A 23,507-nucleotide genomic window follows, 5' to 3' on the forward strand; every position below is an offset into this window, starting at 1 on the left:
GCACCTGGACTCACACCTGGACGCGGTAGCCCCCCGCTCGCCTCCGGCAGAGCCTCCGCACCCGCACCCAGTAGAAGGTCAGCATGATGGCCCAGTAGCCCACATAGGCGCCGGCCCCCGCGGCCAGGTGGCGGGCCTCGGCCGCGCGGGAGGGGCCGCTCCAGTCGGCCCGGGCCTCGTGGACCACGCTGCGCACCAGCCCCCCGAGCAGCAGCAGCGCCCAGAGGGCCAGCGGCAGCACCGGGACGTAGTTGGCGGCCAGCTGGCGGCGGCCTGACGTGCCCCAGCCGCTCTGGTTCATGGTCGCCAGCGCCAGGAACTTGGCGGGCAGGAGGCCGCCCATGTAGAGGGGCGCGTAGAGCGAGAGCAGCAGCATCCGCAGGCAGCCCCGCAGCCAGGCCGCGAAGGCCGCCTTGGCCAGCGCCACGCCCTGCACGCACAGCAGCACCCAGAGCAGCGCCCACGGGCGGCCCGCGTAGAAGAGCCGGAGCACCGTGGCCGCCACGAAGAAGGGGAAGAGGCCCGAGACCACCGCCTCGTAGGTCATCCACGCGTGGTGCCGGTGCCACCAGAGCGCGTTGTACAGCCACTCGCGGAAGTACGACTTGGACCAGCGCGTCTGCTGGCTCAGCCAGCGCAGGAAGGACGAGGGCGTCTCCGAGTAGCAGCGGGACCGCGCGGTGTACCTGGACGGGTGGGGGGAGGCAGGGCCGTCAGCGCGGCTCTCCCTGGGGCCCCCGGACAGAGAGCGGGGCACGTTTTCTCGACCTCTGTGGGCCTCGGGGTTCTTGATGCCCACGTGCGTCCTTGGACTCTTTAATCAATAGAAATTGATAAAAGGCCAGAGGAGAAATTCCAGTAAGGCTTTATTGGGACTCCTGCTGCAAGTAACAGGTTCCCTTGCTCGCTGGGGGAAGGGGGAGGGGACACGGGGACGAGCTGGTCCCTTACATGGGGTGAGGGTCGGGGCGGATCTGTGGGTGGGCTGGAGGGGGTAGCTTAGGTGGTCTGCCCAGCGCCTTGGTGGTGCCGTGGGCAGGGATCTTGCGCATGCGCAGGACCCTGCTTTTGCTCCCCACACCTCAGAAGTGGCGGTGGAGTTTTGGCCTTTTTGTATCTTGTTGTTCATAATTTGCCCCAACTGCATATGTGTGCAGTTATTTTTAGTCTCTTATAGTTTCTTTGTATTTTGTTGCTGGAGGAGATGTTTGTTTAGGCGCAAGCACTGCAGTAAAGGGCCCCAGGTCCCAGGTCCCAGCCTGTCTCATTCTCCTATGTAAAATGGGGTCAATAACGGTTCTTACCTAATAGATGAGGATTAAACGCTAAGTGCTTAGGACCAGTATATAGTACTTGCTCAATAGATGATAACGACTACTACTATTTTTATTACGACTAATGTAACTCCTGGCATTACTAATATCACTGCGGTATTACTAATGCTTTCACTAATCTATTACGAATACTATTCTTGGCAGGCACCATGGTGAGGAACAAGCCAGGCATGGTTCCTACCTAGGGTAGCCCGTGCGTTAGAGCTTCTCAATGGAACCATTAAGCTCCCTTCCTGTGGCTCTGGCAGACATTACTAATCGATCCCTCGCCGGTTTCCAGCCCAGCCCACGCAAAGCTAGAATCGCTTGCACGGAGCATCACCTTAGCTGGCCTCCAGCAGTCAGTTTGTTAGGAGGAGGGGTCAAACTAGTCTATCCCCGCGGGCACTGTTTGTCAGTGTCCAGTCTCCTTCCCCTGTGTCACTTGGCATCCTCGGTGGCCTCCCTGCTAATCCTCTTCCTCCCTGTAGTCTGTACTCAAAACAGCTCGAGGGATCCTGTTAGAACAACAGGCCACCCCTCTGCTCAAACCCCTCCTCGTGGCTCCCTCATCTTAGTTCACCGTTCTTGCTGTGGCGCACAAGCCTTTCATGCGTGGACACCTCCAACCCCACCCCGTGAACTCTCTCCTCTCCTGACACTCTCTCCCTTGCTGCGCTATTTCCCGCCCATCCTTATCTTACCCTAATTTAACATTTCACTCCCTACCTGCAAACTTCCTATTCCCCTTCCTGGCTTTATGTGTCACCTTCGCGTGTATCGTTACCTGATACACTCTATGTTCTACTTACATATTTTATTTATTGTCTGTCTCCCCAATCAATGTAAGCATGAATTTGCATCTCTTTTGTTTGCTGCTGCATCCCCAGAGCTGAAAACATTGGCAGCACTTAAAGAATATTTGTCAAGTGAATGGATGCCTGGGTTCCCTTGGTATACCCTGAGTTGTCTCTGGTGCTGTCACTGAGTCTAACTTCATAGAAATCCCTTTCCCCTGAACTTCACTGATCTAGCCCATACACCCTCTGAGCCTTATTGAATCACATTTCTTCTTCCTGAAGCACTTACTAGAGTTTAGGCACTCCCCTCCTCTCCCACTTGAATCTTCTCACTCACTGTCTCACTAGTGAGATCCCACTCTATTGATCTCTTTCTCTCCCCACAGATTGGGGTAATCTGTGTTCTCCGTGGTAGAGCCATCTTGCTCCATCTGAGGTTGTACCTTCTAGGTGGAATTCCCACCCTCACCTTGCCCTACTTAGAAAAGTCCACTGGGTCACATGGTTCAATGCAAATGCCCCTATGGTATCTTCCACTATCCCCTAATGTCTCACTGGGTGCTGCTCCCTGATTCAACACAAATGCCACTTCTGCTCCATGTGGCTTCTTTTCCTCTCCCCTAAAAGCTCACTTGAAATTTACTTTAGGTTTGGAGAGTTTCCAGCACACGCACACGCACACACATGTGCTGGATACTCATTGGCCTCCGCACACACTCAAACACCCTGTCCCCTCAGCTTACTTGGTGGCATAGCCCATGCTGAGCATGCGGTTGGTGAGGTGACGGTCATCCCCAAAGGTGCAGTGGGTGCCCAGGAACTTCTGGTTGTACCAGGCCTCAAGGAACTGCTGCAGGAGGTTGTTCCTGTATAGGCCTAGGTGGGGAAGCATCAGGAGCATCAGCCTCTGCTGTTGCCAACACCATCCCCAGCCCTAGCTCCAAACCAACTCGGCTCCAATCCCAACCCCATCCTTAACCATCTTAATCCCATTCTCAACCTGTCTCCAGTGACAACTCCAGCCCCAGTCCTGTTCTCAACCTCACATCCTTCCTCACCCCCACACCCATCCCAAACTTGCCCCAGTCCTGTTCCTGACCCACACCCACTTTGACTGCAAACCCATCCCCAATCTCGCATCCATTCTCAGCCCCATCCCCTACCCATCCTCATCCAAAAACCCATCTCTAACCCTAAACCTAGCACCAACACTGTCCTTGACTCCAAACCCACCTCTTCCCCTTCCCCTTCCCCAAATCCTCCCCCTGCCCCAATCCCAATCCCCATCCACACCCTTTCTCCAACCCATTCCCAACACCAAGAACCACCCCCACCTCCAACTTCCAATCTTAGCCCTATCCCCAGTTCCTGCCCCAGCCCCATCTTTGTCCCCAGTCGCAATCACGTCTTCAATCCATTCTGGCTCCCCTTCCCCCTTCCCTCTCTGCCCCATCCATGGCCCTCCCAAGCCCTACCCCTGTTCACCTAGGGGACCACTGATGCAGGACACACAGTGGAAGTAGCTCTGACAAGCCCGCTCCACATTGAAGGCCACCCAGTACCGCAGGCTGCTTAGGAAGCTGACCCAGGAGTCCAGAGGGTTAAGGATCCGCACGTCGCCCCCAACAGCCCCTACCCGGGGGTCCTCGTCTAGCACCTGCACCAGCTCCAGCAGTGCCACAGGGTCCAGCCTCGTGTCTGAGTCACAGACCTGTCAGGTGGAAGGGACCAGAGTCAGCCGAGATCCCTGCATGGGGTTGGTAATTGAGGGGAGGGCACCAAGGGATGGGGAGCAGCTGGGACACTGCAGCCAATCTGAACACAACTTTGAATTTTTTAGTCACTTTCAGTATCTAATCACATTTTAACGTGACCTCTGCCCCAACACCCATGCTCTTGTATAATACCATCTTCTGGTGTGTGGGCAAGATCTGTAACTTGCTTCTAACCAATAGAATATGGCCAAAGTGATGACATATAACTCTCATGATTGTATTACCTTGTATGGAAATGGTGAAGGAGTTTTGCAATGTAGTTAAGGTCCCTAATCTGTTGGCTTTAAGTTAATCAAAGGGAGAGTATCCTGGGTGGGCCTGAGCTAATTAGGTGAGCCCTTTAAAAGACGGTCTAGAAGTCAGAGACTTTCCCTTGCTGGTCTTTTTAAAAATTAATTAATTAATTAATTAATTAATTTTTGGCTGTGTTGGGTCTTTGTCGCTGCATGCGGGCTTTCTCTAGTTGCAGCAAGGAGGGGCTACTCTTCGTTGCGGTGCGCGGGCTTCTCATTGTGGTGGCTTCTCTTGTTGTGGAGCATGGGCTCTAGAGTGTAGGCTCAGTAGTTGTGGCGCTTGGGCTTAGTTGCTCCGCGGCATGTGGGATCTTCCCCGACCAGGGCTCAAACCCGTGTCCCCTCCATTGTCAGGCGTATTCTTAACCACTACACCACCAGGGAAGTCCCTCTCTTCCTGGTCTTGATGAGGCAAGCTGCCATGAGTTCTATCACGGCAAAGAAACAAATTCTGCCAACAAACACATGAGCTTGGAAGAGGTCCCTGAGCACTAGATAAAACCCAGCTCCAGCTGACATCATGACTGCAGCCTGATGATACCATGAAGAGAGGATCCAGTTAAGCTTTGCCCAGATCCCTAACCCATGGAAACTCTGAGATAATAAGTGTGTTTTGTTTCAAGCTGCCAAATGTGTGGAAATTTGTTATGCAGCAATTAAAAAAAAATAATGCAGTGCATTAATGAATGAATCACTACATTGAATGGATGAATGAATGACAAAATGAACAAATAAATCTCTATATTGAATAGATAGGTAAATGGATGGGTAAATGAACAAGAGAATCTCAACACTGAGTGAATGAAGAAGGGAAGAAACAGAATGAACCAATCTCTACATTTAATGGATAAGTGAATGAATAAATGAATGAATGATCTCCATATTGGATGGACAGATGGATGCATGAATGAATGAGTGAAAGAAAGAATTTTTACATTATATGAAGAAAAGATGGAATCTCTCCATTGAATGAATGAATGAATAAAGGAATGATCTCTATATTGTCTGATTAGATGAATGAATGAGTGAAGAAAAGAAAGGACTACAATGAAAGAAGGAGGGAAAGAGGGAGGGAGACATTCTATATTGAATGGATGAGTGAATCTTTATGTTGAATGGATGGATAAATGGATGGATGAGTGAATGAGTGAGTTAAGGAAAGTCTCTGCATCAAATGGATGAATGAATGAAGAAACGAGAGAAAGAAGGAAGAAATCTCTTCGTTGAATGGATAAATGAATGAATAAAATGACTGAGTGATCTCCCTATTGGATAGGTGGATAAATGGACGTATGAATGATTGAGCGAAGGAAGGAATCTCTCCACTGAATGGGTGAATGAATAAAGGAGGGAAAGAAGAGATTCATTCTAATCTCTAGGCTGAATGAAGGATCCGAGGGAAGTGGGATTCGGGGTGTTAGGGCCACGGATGCGGTGCGGGCGCCTTCCGCTCACCTGCACGTAGTCCACCGAGTCGCCGAGCGCCTTGAAGGCGGTGTACATGACCTCGCGCTTGCCGCCCCAGCGCTGCGCCACGCACACGCACCTGCGCGTCCTCACCAGCGCCTCCACCGCCAGCCGCCCGGGATCCTCGGCCTCCACCTCCCGGTAGGCGCCCTCGCCCGCCGCGCCCGCCGCCGCAGGTTCCCACGGCTGGTGGTAGTTGCTGTCCCACACGTAGGTGGCGGGGTCCTCGTCGGCGAAGACCTCGCGGAACATGTCGACCATGTAGAGGTCCTCGGCGCGGTTGCCGTCCACCACCATGAGGATGTGCAGCCGCGCGCGCGGGTACACGAGGGCGCGCGCGGACACCAGGCACTGGCGCAGGTACGCGGGGTCCTCCTGGTATGCGGAGATGGTCAGCGCCACACTGCGCGCCGTGGCCGCGTCCGGAGGGCCCCGCGCCGCCGCCCGCCGCGCCGCCGCCGCCACCCGCCGGTGCTCCAGGTACGCGAAGAGGCTCTGCGCCACCAGGTGCACCGCGAGGAAGGCCCCGTAGAGGCCGAAGGCCAGGAGGTCGTAGCGATCCGAGGCCAGCGGCACGCCGGCGGCGTAAGCCCAGGTCATGAGGCCCAGAATGAGCAACGCGAAGGCGATGGTCAGCACCCTCCGGGCCAGGCCGGAGCAGTGGCGGGCTGTGGGGCTGGGCTTGGGCACGTCCTGCCAGGGAGCGGAGAGAGTGGATAGAAAGGGAAGAGGGTCCTGAAATGCCTCCCCGGGGAAGGGAAGCCCTCCTGGGTTTTGTTTCCAGGCCAGTGATAACATACCCTTTTCGTAAAGAAAATCCCCTGGGTACTGCAAAGTTATTTTCATTAACGAAAATAAATGTGGCAAACAGTTATCAAGGCTGAATGCCTGCTTGATTGATTCTAATTGAATTGAATTCTAATTGATTGAATACTGATTCTAATATTTTTTTTTACATTTTTAACAGCTTTTAAATCCACGAGGATTACACTCAGTGGAGTGTCACAGTTTAATTAACAAAGGTTTCCCGCCTCCTTCTTAGTGGCACAGGAAATAATGATTCATCTCATAAAGGTTTCTTAGTGTTAAGATAATACTAGTAATACTAATATACATCTAAAAGAAGAATGCAATGTGATATGCGCCAGGCAGTGCTCTAAACCTTTTATAGGAACTAACTTATTTGAATCCTCGCAACAGCCCTATAAGGTAGGTACTATTATTACCACCCCCATTTTACAGATGAGGAAACTGAGTCACACAGAGGTGCAGCAACCTGCCCAAGGTCTGCCTGGAAAGCAGAGAAGCCAAGTTTTTTGTTTGTTGCATTTAAAAAAATTGTTATTGAAGTATAGTTGACTTACAGTGTTGTGTTAATTTCTGCTGTACAGCAGTGACTCAGTTAAACGTATATATTCTTTTTCATATGCTTTTCCATTATAATTTATCACAGGATATTGAATATAGTTCCCTGTGCTATACAGGAGGACCTTGTTGTTTATCCATTCTATATAGAATAGTTTGCATCTGCTAATCCCAAACTCCCAATCCTTCCCTCCTCCCCCTTGGCAACCACAAGTCTGTCAGAGAAGCCAAGATTTGAACCCTAAGAATCCAGTCACTAAACCACAACCTTATATCCTGGCTTTACTCCTCAGGAGCACCCTGGAGCACAAACAGTGTTTCCTGCTGCCACCATAGAGATGGCAAAACTGAGGACTGATTAGCCAGGAGGAGTGGCTGGCAGGGCCAGGTGTCCAGTACATGTGGCTGGAACAGCTCAGAATCAAAGGGGAGGAGGTGCCTCTGTTTTCTCATCTGTAAAATGGGGGTTTAGCCCCTTCCATGTGCCAAGCACTGCTCCATGGGAGGTAGGTACTGTTACCCCCTCCTGTTACAAATAAGGAAACTGAGGCACCAGGAGGTGTATTCTCTCGTCCAAGGTCACTAGGCTCCACCGTCCTCTACGCTAAACCGCCTCCTCTGTCACCAGTTCCCATCCCTTGGTCTTATGATGTGTTAAATGAATCACTAAGCTGTAGAGCTGCACTGTCCAATAGGGGACCCACCAGCCACACGTGGCTACAGGACACTTGAAATGTAACCAGTACCACTAAGGAACTGAATTTTTAATTTTATTCAATTTAATTGTTTAAATTTAGATAATGATCCTTAATTCAGTTATTGGAAAGCTTTTATGCCTGTGTGGAACAAGTAGGGTCTGTGAAGCTTCTTTTTCAACTAAATTTTACAAAATCTAAAAATACAGATCAAGTGTCTCCAGTGAAAATACAGCATCTGCGTGAGATGTGCCACACATCTGGATTGTGAAGCCTGAATGTGGAAAAAAAAAGAAAGTAAAATATCTCATTCATACTTTTGCATTGATTACATACTGAAATGATCATATTTTTGATATATAGCGGGGGTCGTCATACCATGGCCTCATTTTTCACTATGGCCCCGCAAGCTAAGATTAGTTTTTATGTTTTTAGAAGGTTGAAAAAAGTGAAAAGAAGAAAAATACTTTGTGGTACATGAAGATTTTATGAATATACACACTATTATGTGTAAAATAAACAACAAGGGCCTACTGTATAGCACAGAGAAGTATACTCAATATTTTGTAATAACCTATATGGGAAAAGAATCTGTAAAAAAATATACATATATATAACTGAATTACATTGCTGTACACCTGAAACTAAGAGGACATTGTCAATCAACTATACTTCAATAAAAATAAAGAAATAAAGAGAATTATATGAAATTCAAATGTCAGCGTCCTTACATTGTATTATTGGCACATCATGCTCATCTGATTACATATTGTACACAGCTTGATTTCTCACTATGCCAAATTTGGGTAGTTACAATACTCAACTGTATGGCCCTCAAAACCCCAAATATTGACTGTCTGGCCTGGTACTGAAAAAGTTTGCCGACTCCTGATACCTTGGGTTAAAGAAAATGTTATTATTAAAATTAATTACACCTGTTTCTTTTTCTCTTTTTAGTGTGGTTACTAGAAAATTTTAAATTATGTATATGGCTTATGTTTCTCTAGGGCAGAGCTAAGGTAGAGCTTTTAGCCTGGTTCTAGTAATCAGTCAGTATTAGCAAGTATTATTTCTTCTGGAATCCTCCTTCTCTGTCTCTGCCTGAGTTTCTGGGGGTGGCCCAACTCACGCTGGGGGTCAGCGAGATGGCTGGGTACCTGGAGGGTTCTAAACCCAGCAACAGTCATGATAACACGTGCTGGCTATGGACGCACAGCTCCACACGTATCCTCACACATGATGAGAGACACACGGAGCGTGCCCCCATAGGAAAACACTCATGTTCTGAAAGATGACTCCAGACACCTGCCCTTAGAATTTAGTGATCCTGAAACTGACATCAGCCCCCCTCCACCGCCACTGACAGCCACACAGGTGAACTCCAGGACACATGCCCTTCAGCAGGAAGGAAAAACACCAGGAAGTGATGCCCAGGAGGCCACCAACACACAGACACCCACCCGTGGGTCTGGAGCAATGGGGCAGATGCAAGTTTCAGAAAAAAATAGTAACAGCTGAGACTGAACCATATGAAATGGCCATTTTCACCAGTCAAAAGAGACCGGAGATTGGCTATTTCATTTGGCTCAACTCAGTATTTACTGAACACCTGAAAGTAAAATCCAGAGCCCCGTGTCGAGCAAAGACAGCTCTCCTCTCCCCTTCCTGGGCACACAGACGTACACGGATTTAGAGCCAGGTCAACACGGTCAGGCCACATCTGACATGCGTACAGGCGGGATGGCACACACTCACAGGGTCGCTGTCCGGCACAGGAGCACACGCCAGCTCCCCAGCGCTGGCGGTTCCCCGCACACACGTGGTCACACACACACACACACACGCACTCACACACACACCTGTCTCATCGCTGTGGGTCCGGCGGGCCTCTCTCCTCTCCTGCTGGCTGCTCCCTGAGTCTCTCTGCTGCCCGAGAGCTTGGGGGTGATTTGAAGAGAAGCGCGGGCGGGGGCGGGAGGAGGGGCTGACGTCAGGGGCTGAGCTGGGCCAGGGGCCCTGAGGTCACGGCGGAGAGTCAGGCAGCTCCACCCGCTTCCCGCTACCACCCGCGCCGCGCCAGGCCTCCCTTCCCAGCGCCCCCATCCTCGCCGCCCTTCTCTCTCCCGCTGAGCGCCCCCATCGCACCCCCTCCTTTCCCCGTCTCTCCCCTCGATTTCTTCTCCCCTCTCTCTGCTCCCGTCTCTCCCTCCACTTCTGGATTTCTCTCCATCACTTTCTTTCTCCCCACCTCCCTCTTTCTCTCACGACCTCCCTTTCCTTCTCTCTCCCGCGTGGCTCTCTCTTGCCCCCTCTCCCAGACCTCCTCGCCTCCCCCGTTCTCCTCCACCTCAGTCTCCCCACACACTGCCCCTCCCCTCGGATCCTCAGAATCCGTCTGGAATTGGGTTCCCCGGGGACTGGTCGCGGCCACTGGCAGATGCAATCAAATGCACACACGTGAGTGCGTGTGGGTGTGACTGTGTGTGCGCTGGCCTGGGAGGCCTTCTGTCTGGAACTGGAGCTGTGAGTGAACGTCTGAACGTTCAGTGCCTAATTGATTCGGGTCCACGTGCGTGTGCTCGTGTGTGTGTGTGTGTGTGCGCGCGCGCGTGGCACGAGCGCGTGCATAGGTGCCAGGGTCTGGGGAGGGGGCTGGGACATTGGGATTTGTCTCCTCAGAGCCTCCAGGGTAAACTCAGAGTTGTTGGTCAGCTGCCCCCAGGGAGCCTGGGAAACTGAGTCAGAGCAAAAGTGGAAGTGGCCTCGCTCAGAGACCAAAGAGACAGGGGTGCTGGGGTGTCTGAGTCCCCAGCTCCTCAGGACTAGAAGACTCAGTGATAAGTGTCATTGTTTCCATGCCCTTCTTTTCATGATTTAAAGAAAAAGAAATCTCTGTATCTAGTTCTTTCTCTCTGCTCCTCTTAGTATGAACTGATAAATGTCTGTCTCTCTCCCTGTGTCTGTGACTCTGATTATGTATTTCTGTACCTGACCATCTCCTCTCTCTTTGTCTCTGTCTTTCTCTGAGTCTATAATTTTGTCTCTGTCTCCCTGGCTTCGTTTCTGTCCATCTCCCTGTCTGGTTCTTTCTCTCTGTGTTCCAGGCTCTCTCCTTGGCTTCCATGTCTACCTGCTTCCTTCTGGGTTTGTGTCTGTCTCTTAAATTTCTGACTCTCCATCTCCTGACTTTCTTGTTCTGTGTCTCTCTTTCTTTCTCTCCCCGACTTTTTCATCCTTTTTCTCTCTTTTCTCTCTTCCTTCCTCTGTGTTTCTCTGCCTGTGTCTCTCTTTGTATACTTCTATCTCCTTCTTTCTGTTTCTATCTGTATCCTTAGCTTTTTACTTTTCCCTGTCTCCCAGTTTCTGTTTCTCTGTTTCTCCCTGATCTCTCAGTGGCTGCCTGATTCTCCTTTCTCTGCATCTGTCTGTCTGTCTGTCTCTCTCAACCTCTCTCCTCCCTCGGTCTCTCTGCATCTCGGTGTATCTCTGATGCTCTATCTCTGTGTGTGTTTCTCTCTCTCTGACTCTCTCTGTCTCCCTCTCATGCTGTTTCTCTCTGTTTTTCTGTCTCTAAGTCCTCATGTCTCCCTGCTGCTCCATCTCTTCCAGCCTGTTCTGGAGCTTTCCCCTGCAAGATGTCAAGTCCTCACTCCCTGGGTTTCCCCGGACAGGCAGGGTGTGCTGCACCCACAACAGGTTGGGTCTCTGCCTGAACCTGGCTGTCAGGGAGAAGAAGGCTAGTTCAGGGCCCCAGTCAGGGGCACCCCGCCCACCTCACCAGGGCAGGGCCAGCCGTTTCTGAGTCTCTGACGCCGTTGCCGGGAGCCTAGGCCACCGCCTGGTGTCTGGCTATGTCAGGATGATGGGTCCCCCAGTGGGAGCCCAGCCCAGAGTAGGAGGGGAGGGTGATTCCTCTACCCCAGGATGGGGGTGGGGGCAGCCCGAGCTCCACTCAGAAGCCGGGCAGTTGGCTGCCCAGCCCCCCACCCCGCCCTGCCCGGGTGGAGCAGCTGTATAAAACCAAATGTTTCCAAAACCGGAGTGTGGATGAGGGAGGAGGAACCAGGACTTTAAACCCCAATGGTTTCTTCCACCAGGATCCAGGAGTCCAAGCCCCCAGCCCCTCCCCCCTCAGCCCCAGGGGTCCAGGCCCCCAACCCCTGCCCCCTCAGACCAGGAGTTCAAAACCCTAACCTCTCCTCCCTCAGACCCAGAAGTCCAGTCTCCCAGAATTCTTTGCAGGGAGAGATGACCAAGGCTGGGAGCAGCCAGGACAAGAGCTGAAAGACAAGGACAGACCAAGCGGGCACTCCCGCAGGAGGCAGGGTCTGAGAGCAGCGGGACCACCTCCTGCTCCCCTCACTAACAGCCATCTCTCCCAGAATCCTCCACTCCAATGGTGGCTGATCTCAGGTCCCTACCCTGGGTCCACAGTGGCCGTCCCAAGACTTCCATCAACATCGCAAAACCTCAGGCTGTGGTTTACAGAACACAGGACCAAAGAGCAAAAGTGGGGAGATAATAAGGCCGAAATGGAGAAAAGGCAAGGGAAGGAACATTTGTTCCCTGTAGGGACATCTCCTGTGCCCCTCGTGGGCCAAGCTCTCAGCTGGGCGATGCTGGGCACACAGAAATGACTCAGACCCGGACCCTGCCCTTGAGGAGATGCCAGTCTGGTGGAGGAGACAGCTGTGTAAACAGAGGATCACAGACCAGTGCGAGGACAAGGACGCATGAACCCAGCAGGAGAGTCAGGGAGGGCTTCCTGGAGAAGGTGATATCCTGGAGGAGGTGAGCCCTGAATGTTGAGAAGTTAGTCAGGGTAAGGACGGCAGGGGTGGGGCTGGGGGTTGAAAGGTGGAACATGAATGGCATCCAAGACAAGGAAAGTCCTAGACAGTCCGGAAAGTACCTGGGAGTTGATGTTGTAGAGGCTGAAAGGGTGACGCACAGGGGTGGGTGCATAGCAGGGTCCACCCCAGGGAGGGTTTTGAATGCCAGATTCAGAGGCTGGGACTTTGTCCTGGGTGCTGGAGAGCCATGGGAGGGCTGGGAGCAGGGGAGAGACAGGGTCAGCTCTGGGTGCCTGTGAGGGACACACAGAGTGGAGAGACTAGGAGCTTTTGGCCCGGGTGTGTGGGTGTCGGGTTCATACCAGGGTCTTCTCTGGGAGAAAGAGAGCAGAGTGTGAGCTTGGATGCAGGCAGCAGCGGTGGGACCCGCAGAGTGAGGGAGAACAAAGGCCGGAGAGGAAACCCTGAGGATGGAGGAGACAGGGAGGTGGGCAGCGGATGTGGGGGGCAGATCCACTGAGCCTTTCGTCTGAGCTACTTCTGACTACCTTTGCCTCCTTTTGGAGCTAGGGAGGGTGAGGATCCTAGGGAAGCAACTTGAAGAAGTCTGTGTTCTGTTAAATGCTTGAGTGCAGGGGTATGATTTCTCTGCAAGGTGTCCTGAGGGGGAGGGAAGTGCTTTGGGAGAATCTAGACACTGAGAGTCAGAGGAGAAAGGAAGAGGGGAGGGGGTTGGAGAAGGAGGGAGGGGGAGGGGGAAGGGGAGGGGGGAGGGAGGAGGGAGAGGAGGAGAGGAGGGAGGGGGAGGAGGGAGGGGGGAGGAGGGAGGGGGAGGAGGGAGGAGGGAGGGGAGGAGGGAGGAGGGAGGGGGAGGAGGGAGGGGGGAGGAGGAGGGGGGAAGGGGGAGGGAGGGGGGAAGGGGGAGGAGGGAGGGCGAGAGGGAAGGGGGAGGAGGGAGGGGGGAGGAGGGAGGGGGAGGAGGGAGGAGGGAGGGGGAGGAGGGAGGGGGGAGGAGGGAGGAGGGAGGGGGGAGGGGGGAGGGGGGAAGGGGGAGGAGGGAGGGCGAGAGGGAAGGGGGAGGAGGGAGGGGGGAGGAGGGAGGGGGGAGGGGGAGGAGGGAGGAGGGAGGGGGGAGGAGGGAGGGGGGAAAGGGGAGGAGGGAGGGGGGAGGAGGGAGGAGGGAAGATGGGAGGGAGGGTGAGAGGGAAGGGGGAGGCTGGCTCACCTGACCACCCTGCTTAACATGGAAACCTGCCCCACCCTGGGACTCCTGACCCTCTCTACCCTCTAATTTTTTTTTCCCCACAGCATTTGTCACCTTCCTACATAAAGTATAACTTGCCCGTTGATTCTCTTTGTATAATATGTGTCTCCCTTGTTAGAATGCAAGCTCCACACAGGCAGCAGCCTTTGCCTGTGCTGCTGGTGACTCTGTTTCCTTGGGGTCTGGACCCGTGCCTGGTACACAGTAGGTGCTCAGTAGATAAATACGTGGTGAGTGAATGAGTGAGATTGGGATGGAGAGTCAGAATGGTCGATGGAGACAGGAAAGCGGAAGGAGAGGAGGAAAAAGGGGGGATGGGAGGCGAGGAGGAAGGGGGAGGGAGAGAGGGGAAGATGGGGAAGAGAGGGGAGGGAGAGAGACCAGAGCTGGGGTTCCACCCCCTACCCCACCGACTACCCAGCAGCTGAGAGGGATAGGATGAGGAGTTCCCAGGGACGTGGGACCCTAGGTAAGGCTTCCCAGGAACAGCAAAGCTCCCAAATCTGGAAGCAGTTTGCCTCTGGACTTCCAGGAATTCCAGGGCTTGTGTGCCAGCACTCTTGGCAGAGCCCTGGGCAGGCTGCAGCTGGTTACACAGGGCCATTCCTCCCAAACACCCATGTTCTGGGAAACACCTAGGTCTCCAAATTCTGTGGAAATCCTGGGTGGGAGGGAGGGAGGTGATGACTGTACATCCACCTGCCTCTGGGAAGAAGCTGGGGGACCTTCGAGGCCAGGAGGAGAAGGACAGCCCTGTCTGGCTGTGACCCCATCCCTTCAGCTGAAGATACCACCCCCCCGCTTCCTCTCTGCTCCTACCCTTCTCCCCAGAGGGGAACAGAGACAGAAAGAGCCAGAGAAGGACTTCCTTTTCAGCAGCTCTATCCTCTCCCAGGGAAGCAAGAGAGGAGTCTCATTTTCCAAAGAGGGAAACTGAGGCCTGAGAAGAGCTGTTTCCTGGCCAGAGTGATACAGCATGGAGTCAGCAGAGCCAGGTAAGTAGGTCACTGGGGGAAGAGGAGGCTGGAGGCTGGACCCCTGGGTCTGAAGGGGGAGGGGCTGGGGGCTGGACCCCTGGGTCTGAGGGGGGAGGGGCTGGGCACCTGTACCCCTGTGTGTTGTAGAAGATGCCTGGGCCCTGGACCCCTTGGGTCCATCACCTTCAGAGCTCTGACAGAAAAATTTTCGAGGCCCATGTTACTCTTGCGTATATGGCTTTGGCTCCGTACCCACCCCGGCTCCCTTCCCAAAGTTCCCATTGTCCACGTTGAGTCCTGGGTCCGCCTCCACCACAGACCAGGGCCTGAATAGCCTCTCGTGGGAGAAATGCTACAGTCTGAGTCAGAAGATGGAGGAGAGGATGATGGGGGGCCGGAGGGATGGGCTGGGGCCCCCAGGTAGGAGCCAGTTACTTGCATGTTATTGATTCCCCTGAGCCTCTGTTTCCTCATCTGTAAAATGGGAACATCTCAAGTTGTCCCTCACAGGGTAGCCCTTCAGGTTAAGTGAGAGGGTCTGCCCAGCACACTGGAATTTGAGGTGAGTTTTAGCTGTTCCTGAACCAGCAGCAGCTGAGGGTCTGCATGACTGACTCAGATGGCAACAGGGGCATCCTTGACCTTCCCCGGCGACCTCAGCTCTGACCTGGGGACCAGACCAGTTGAGGGAAGGTGCCCAAGGGCACACAGCCAGAAACCTCCTCCACCATCTGCTCTTATCACCTATCCAAGCCTCCTGCAAAAGGGTCTGAGGGCACCAGAGCATCTGAATCAGCTTGTGCATTTGCTAAAAATAGAGATTTCTGGGTCCCACTCCCATATATTCTGACTCAGTGAGCTCAGGACCCCACAAATGACATAAACATATGCCACACGGAGTTCCCTGGCGACCTAATGGTTAGGATTCCAGCTTTCACTGCCTTGGCTTGGGTTCAATCCCTGGTCAGGGAACTGAGATCCCACAAGCCCCATATGGCATGGCCAAAAAAAAAAAAAAAAAAAGCCCCCAATGGTTCTGAAGTGACATTTTCCTTCCCAGGCTCCTATTTCATGCCTGCTCTTATTTAACTCCCTTGAAAATCATTTGAGGCAAGTATTATAATCCCCATTTTACAGATAAAGAAACTAAGGTCTTGATATATTCAATGTCATGCAGAGAGCTGGAAATACCAGGCATGGAACGTGGTTTAAATGAACTCCCAGGGAATTCCCTGGCTGTCCAGTGGTTAGGACTCCACACTCTCACTGTGAAGGGCCTGGGTTCGATCCCTGGTCGGGGAATTAAGATCCCACAAGCCACGCGGTGCGGCCAAGGAAGAAAGAAAGAAAGTAAAATAAGTGAACTCCCAAACTTGCTGATAATTTGCTATTTCTAGGAAATATTTGCACAAGATTGCTTTCCATGCCCGTTTCTGAGTTGCTTCATTCATTCACTCATTCACTCATTCATGCATTCATTCATCAAACACTGTTACTGAGGCCTCCTCTGGGACAGAGCTTGAAATAGCAGCAGGTTGGAGGGCCCTGCATTATAATCCCACCTCTGACCTAACAGTGTGACTTTGGGAAAGTGACTTGTTCCCTCATAGCCTCGGTTTCCCTCCTCTGACTCTCTTTGGAGCGAAGATTTCACGAGAGGATGTACATTATATGAATCCCCAGATATAGTGGGTTGACTGGTGGCCCCCAAGATAGGCCCAAGTCCTGACCCCTTGTACCTGTGAATGTGACCTTGTTTGGGAAGAGGGTCTTTGCAGATGTGATGAAGTTAAGGATTTTGAGATGAGATCACCCCTACCTAAACCCAATGACAGAGCCCTTATAAGAGTGAGGCAGAGGGAGATTAGTCAACAGCAGTCACAGAGGACAAGGTGATATGAAGACAGAAGCAGAAATTGGAGGGTTGCCTCTGTAAGCCAAGTGTATTCGTTTTATAGGACTTCTGTACAGAGTATCACAAGCTTTGTGGCTTAAACAACAGAAATGTATTGTCCCACAGATCTTCAGGCTGGAAGCCTGAGGTCAAGGTTTTGACAGGGTTGTGAACCTGAAGGCTCTGAATCTGTCTCAGCCTTCTTCTCTAGCTTCTAGTGGTTTGCTGGCAATCTTCAGCATCCCTTCTTTTGTAGAAGCATCACCCCCATCTCATCTTCACATGACGTTCGCCCTGCATGCATGTCTGTGTCCCAATTTCCCCTCTTCATAAGGACACCCAGTCCTATTAGGTTGGGGCCCACCCTACTTCAGTATGACCTCATCTTAACTTAAGTAACGACATATGCAACAACCTAGTATCCAAATAAAGTCACATTCAGAGGTACTGGAGGGTTAGGACTTCAATTTGGGAAAAGGCGGGAGGTTACAATTTAATCCATCACACCAAGGACTGCTGGCAACCACCAGAAAGCAGGAGGAAGCATAAAACCGATCTCCCTAAGAACCTTCAGAAGGAACCAGCCCTCCTGACACCTTGATTTCAGACTTCTAGGCTCCAGAACTGTGAGAGAATACATTTCTGTGGTTTTAAGTCACCTAGTTTGTGGTAATGAGTTATAGCAGCCCTAACAAATTAATGCATCAGCACAGTGCCTGGCATACAATAAACCAGGAACTGGTTTTTGCCCTGGAGAAGCTCACAGGGACCTTCTTCTTCTAAGGTACATGGGACCAGAATGTGTCCCTTCCCATCTCTCCCCAGGTCCAAGGATTCACAGGAAAGTCTGCTGAAGGATTTTCCAATGTGTTGATTGGGAAAGGGAGGTCCCATGAGGAAGGAGGATTGTGAGGATGAGAGGGAAGGGCCACGTTACTGTGGTCTGGATCTCAGAGGACAGAGAAAGCAGAGGGAGAGCAGGCTTGTCTCCAGCAAGTGGAAATAGCCATAATGTTAATGGTGGCTGTGTATATACCAAGCCTTGAGCTACCCACTTCATACTTATTAGCTCCAGCCAAAAGATCACCCTCAGTTATTATAGCTTCTGTATTAAAGAAGAGAAAACTGAAGTTCAAAAAAGGGGAATGATGTCTCTAAGATCACACAAGTAGTGACAGAGCCGGGATTTGAACACGGTTCTTACAGAATCCCAAGCACAGGTATTTTCAGCACTGTGGTATGCTGGTAAACATTTAACTGCCAGCTCTAGAGGGGAAAAAAAAGTACATCTGTATATAAATACATATGTTTATGATAAATTTTACTGATTATAAATGATATGTAGCAGTTTACAAATCATAATACACGATACTCTTAGTTGTAAATTTCATACCACTATAGTTTCAGGGTGACTTGCTATTTCTTACAAAATCCAGTACCAGTTTTCATCATTCTGTCTCGAACAGGAATGTCACAAAATCAGACTACCAATAAATGTCTGATTACTCTCCAGTCCAGCAAAGAAGTAGCTCCTGTTATGGATGCAACAACCGTGGTTCCTACATGAGTGTCAGCTGATATTTTTGTTTATGTTAATGAGAGACAAACATAAAAGAGGGAAGATGGATGTTGGAACTTCATTGGTTCATCAAAATGCACCAAAGTAATTAGGAAGGGCTGAATTTGAGAATTTGTTACCTTTGTTTTGAATATCACTTATTTCATTGTAATTTTATATGACTGATTTCTAATAATGGCTCATAAAATTCCTGAAATGTTAACAAACAAACAAAAAAAACATAACCTAACTGAAAAATGGGCATAAGACCTAAATAGACATTTCTCCAAAGAAGAAATACAGATGGCCAATAGGCACATGAAAAGATGCTCAAGATCACTAATTACTAGAGAAATGCAAATCAAAACTATAATGAGGCATCACCTCACACCGGTCAGAATGGCCATCATTAAAAAGTCTACAAATAACAAATGCTGGAGAGGGTGTGGAGAAAAGGGAACCCTCCTACACTGTTGGTGGGAATGTAAGTTGATGCACCCACTGTGGAGAACAGTATGGAGGTTCCTCAGAAAACTAAAAATAAAATTACCATATGATCCAGCAATCCCACTCCTAGGCATATAGCCAGAAAAAACTATAATTCAAAAAGATATATGCACCCCTATGTTCATAGCAGCACTATTCACAATAGCCAATACATGGAAAAAACCTAAATGTCTATCGACAGACGAATGTATAAAGAAGATGTGCTATGTATGTGTGTGTGTGTGTATACACACACACACACACACACACACACAATGGAATATTACTCAGCCATAAAAAAGAATGAAATAATGCCATTTGCAGCAACATGTATGAACTTAGAGATTATCATACTAAGTGAAGTAAGTCAGAAAGAAAGGCAAATACCATATGATATCACTTATATGTGGAATGTGAAATATGACACGAATGAACTTATCTATGAAACAGAAACAGACCTACAGACATAGAGAACAGACTGGTGGTTGCCAAGGGGGAGGGGATTAGGGGAGGGATGCAGTGGGAGGTTGGGGTGAGCAGGTGTAAGCTTTCATATACAGGATGGATAAACAACAGGGTCCTACTCTGTAGCAGAGAGAACTATGTGCAGTATCCTGTGATAAACCATAGTGGAAAAGAATATTTTTTAAAAGTATGTATAGGAACTTCCCTGGTGGTCCAGTGGGTAAGAATCTGTGCTCCCAATGCAGGGGGCCCGGGTTCAATCTCTGGTCAGGGAACTAGATCCCACAGGCATGCAGCAACTAAGAAACCCCCAAGCTGCAACTAAAAAAAATAAAAAATAAACAGTTGTGCATATATGTGTATAACTGACTCACTTTGCTGTATGGCAGATATTAACACACTTTTTATTGAAGGATAGTAAATCAACTATCCTTCAATAAACAAAAAAATCCTGAAATGTTAACAAGTGTCTGTGAGCTAGCACGAGCCGTCTCAACACCCTCTGATATACGGGTTGGGGGTGGGTGGGACAGACGTGGGGCCTCCATCATGTCAGGGTCCCAGGAATCATGGGCCCTGGTTACTCTGAGGCTTGGGAGACCGAGGCCAGCTCCAGCCCATGGAAATAGTATTGACAACAGAGGGCACTTGTCAATGGCGGCCTCTCTGGCTCAGGCACTGTCCAGCTGCTTCAGGTCACTGACGACTGTGCTTGGAACCCAGCTATTTCTGTCTGTGGTGCTGGTGTTTCTCGCAGCCTCCAGATGTGTGGATGGGGGTGGAGGAGAAGGATAAGAAATGATTTCCACTGACTCTACTGAACCCTGTATCAACTCACCCCACGTCATCCACTCAGCTGCAGAAGATTCTAAGACTCGCCCTTTCTTTACCTTCGCTGTTCCAGGGAAGTGCTCCTCCCTGCCTTCCTTGTTTCTCCATCCCTCTGATCTCTCCCTCCCTTTTTTCCTCTCTCTTCATTTCTCCTTCCCTCCATCTCCTCTCCCTCCCTCCTTCTCTTGTCTCTCCATCGCTCACCTCTCTCTATCCCTCCCTCCTTTTTCTCTCTCAGTAAAATTTTCACCGGAATGTAATATACACCCAAACCATTGCACATATCATAAATGTCCCATCAATCAATATTCACAATGTTAAGACACCTGAATAACAAGCACCCAGATCAAGAAGCAGAATGTCCCCACTGCCCCCTTCCAGACATCCTACACACACACTCGGGGATAAACAGCGTCCTCACTCTACATCACGTAAATGGAATCGGACAGTGCATCGTCTTTTGTGCCCGGCTTCCTTCCCTCTATGTTATGTCTGTGAGATTCAGCCACAGCTGTGCATGTTAGGATTTGCTCCTTCTCATTCCCATAGAGGAGCATTTCGTGGTGCGAATACACAGTGTCTCTTTTCGTTGTGCGGACAATCTTGCACAGGAAGTACTGTTAATAGACCCAACTTACAAGTGAGAAGACAGAGGCTCAAAGAGAGGAAGCCCTCAGTGCTGGGAGTCTGGGTCCCCCGGACTCCCTCTTAGTCACCTGAGAGCTGAAGTTCTCAGTTCTTTACCCCTCATGGATTATTTTCTGACCTGGGCAAAGTTTCCTAAGCTTTAGCGACTTCCCAAGGATCAGAGCTGTGGGACCAGAAGGGGAGGTAGATCTGGGGCTGCCTGAGTAACAGGAACTGGGGGGGATCACCCCTGGTTTCCAAACAGCCAAGGATATGCTGCCGCAATGCCTGTGTTAGTGCCTTTTGGGGGTGCGCTGGAACCTCCTTGGAATCTAAATATCCAATTCACTGACCTCCATGCTCCTGATGTCCTGTGACCCTCTGCACATCTGGGCTGAGGACATACAGGTCTCTTGGAGGTTTTTTTTTTAATTGCTGACCCCTGATTTTTTTTTTTTTTTTTTTTGGCCACACCACACAGAATGCGGGACCTTACTTCCCCGACCAGGGATCAAACCTGCACCCCCTGCAGTGGAAGCTAGGAGTCCTAACCACTGGACCACCAGGGATGTCCCTCTTGGAGGTTTTAAAGGTGACCAGGAAATGTTAATGGCTATATCACAAACAGTTGTTGAAAGCAGAGAGAAAACTGGGAATACGAAGACAAACAGGAGAGTGTGAGGATGCTTATCCCTTCATGTTCCCTGGGGCCTGTGAGCCAGCTCTCTGGCCAGAACACACAGGCAAACTGGACCCAGAGCAGCCTTAATCAGCTCAGATGTGATGGGAGAGGAGAGCGGGCAGCCCTCAGTCACACTGGCCAAGCCCGTGGCCACTAGCTACATGCAGCTATTAGATGTAAATGGATTAAAATTAAATTAAATGTATAATCTAGTTCCTCCACTGGAGATTTAGACTCTGGGAGGGATGCATGGCTGCCATGAAAAAGAGTTTGGTCAACGAGGAAGAAAGTGGGAAGGGGCTTTTGGGAGGTGTGATGGTCTGATTCTGACCCTTATTCCAATATATGGATTTCTTCCCAAAGCAAGCAATTCTCCAACACCAGCTGGGTGTCCTAATGAAGCCAAGCAGGACCCTGTGGGGCTCCTGGACATGGAAGCCTTTCTGTGTACCCCGTTTCTTGTTTGTAGGGAATAGATTCCAGCCTCTGTGACCTTCCCTGTGTTCCTGAGGCCAGATTAAAGGAGTGCAGGCCTGATCCTTATCAGCAACCCTGCCCTTGAACCATGGCTATAAAACTCCTCCCCAAATACCCCCAGGTTGGGTCCCACAGTTTTTCAGGGCACAAGCCCACTGTGTCCCCCTTTGCCTGGCAAAGCAATAAAGCTGTTCTCTTTTTTTTTAATAGTTTTTTTTTTTTTTTTTGGCCACACCCCATGGCATGCAGAACTTCCCCGACCAGGATCAGACCTGTGCCCCCTGCACTGGAAGTGTGGAGTCTTAACCACTGCACCACCAAGGAAGTCCCAAGCTATCCTTTTCTACTTCACCCAAAACTTTGTCTCCAAGATTCAATTCGGCACCCGTGCACAGAGGCCAAGTTTTGGGCATCACTGCAATTCAATTCTGACACTCTACCCAGAGATCACATCAGATGCCACAGGTTAAGGGCTCAGTCAGTCAGTCCCACAAGACTGGTCTCTCCAACTCAGATGCCAATCACAAGTCCAGGTTGTCATCTGGGCTTCTGACTGACCAACTATAAATCAGAGGTTCCTGTGACATCCCCTTTTTGGGTGTGATTAATTTGCTAGAGTGGCTCACAGAACTCAGGAAACCCATTTACTCACTGCATTACTGGGTTATTACAAAGGATATTAAAGGCTATGAATCAACAGCCAGAGACACCTAGGGCGAGGTCCTGAACAAAGGATATTCTGTACTGTTAAACAACAAAAATTCAACTGAGTAATTTAAAGATCAAATTGGCTTTATTGAACACTTCATGAACCAGGCAGCATCCTACCGAGTAAATGGGAAGGAACTTCACTGAGCCGAAGAAAAGGAAAGGTTTGTAAAGGTAGAGGTAGGGGTGGAAGGTGGGGATTATTAACAGCGAATGCATTGTTTCAGGCAAGGTCAGCCCCCATAAGGGGAAAGAAAGGGGTCTATCAGTGGATTACCTCCTGGTACTAGGCAGGAAATTCCAGGTTGGCTGGCTAAAGGTCACATTTCTGCGGGAAGGGGGGGTTGGGGGAGGGTTGAAACTGCAGTTAGGTTAGGTATTAAGTCTTGCTTTGCTGGCACAAGTGACTCCATTTGGGGCTAGCTGTCTCCTTTTTTTTTTCTTTACTAAATTTATTTATTTTGGCTGTGTTGGGTCTTCGTTGCTGTGCATGGGCTTTCTCTACTTGTGGCGAGCAGGGGCTACTCTTCATTGGGGTGCGTGGGCTTCTCATTGCGGTGGCTTCTCTTGTTGTGGAGCACAGGCTCTAGGCTCACGGGCTTCAGTAGTTGTGGCACGTGGACTCAGTAGTTGTGGCGCACGGGCTTAGTTGCTCTGCGGCATGTGGGATCTTCCCCGACCAGGGCTCGAACCCGTGTCCCCTGCATTGGCAGGTGGATTCTTAACCACTGTGCCACCAGGGAAGCCCAAGCTGTTTCCTTTTTAACAGTACCCGTGGAGTTTGGGGCTCGCCATGGTGGCACGTGGAAGCATTACTCCCAAGGTCTTGTATCAATTAGGGTGCTTTCAATTATCAGTCATTTGCAATTTACAATTACACCTAACAATGGCTTAAACCAAGACAGCATTTATGGTTTACTTTACAAGCATTTTGGAGATGGGTTAGGTTAGTACTAGGTTAGTCTAAATAATGTCTGAATAATATCATCAAAACCACATTTATTTTATTTTTTTTATTATAGTTGATTTACAATGTT

At 50.4% G+C, this 23,507-nt stretch overlaps 1 protein-coding gene across 1 annotated transcript; it reads right to left on the reverse strand.

Moving 5' to 3' along the window:
- Positions 1-10: 10 nt before the first annotated feature.
- On the reverse strand, positions 11-6,263 carry HAS1 (hyaluronan synthase 1; the record flags this gene model as incomplete). Its single annotated transcript, XM_079723223.1, has 4 exons — positions 5,637-6,263; positions 3,599-3,824; positions 2,857-2,989; positions 11-686 (listed from the first exon to the last, which is right to left on the reverse strand). The coding sequence occupies exons 1-4, from the start codon at positions 6,246-6,248 to the stop codon at positions 11-13; spliced, it is 1,647 nt and encodes a 548-aa protein (XP_079579349.1). The 5' UTR covers positions 6,249-6,263.
- Positions 6,264-23,507: the final 17,244 nt, after the last annotated feature.

The sequence above is a fragment of the Hyperoodon ampullatus genome (assembly GCF_949752795.1).
Source record: "Hyperoodon ampullatus genome assembly, chromosome: 18".
In the NCBI taxonomy this organism is placed as follows: domain Eukaryota; kingdom Metazoa; phylum Chordata; class Mammalia; order Artiodactyla; family Ziphiidae; genus Hyperoodon; species Hyperoodon ampullatus.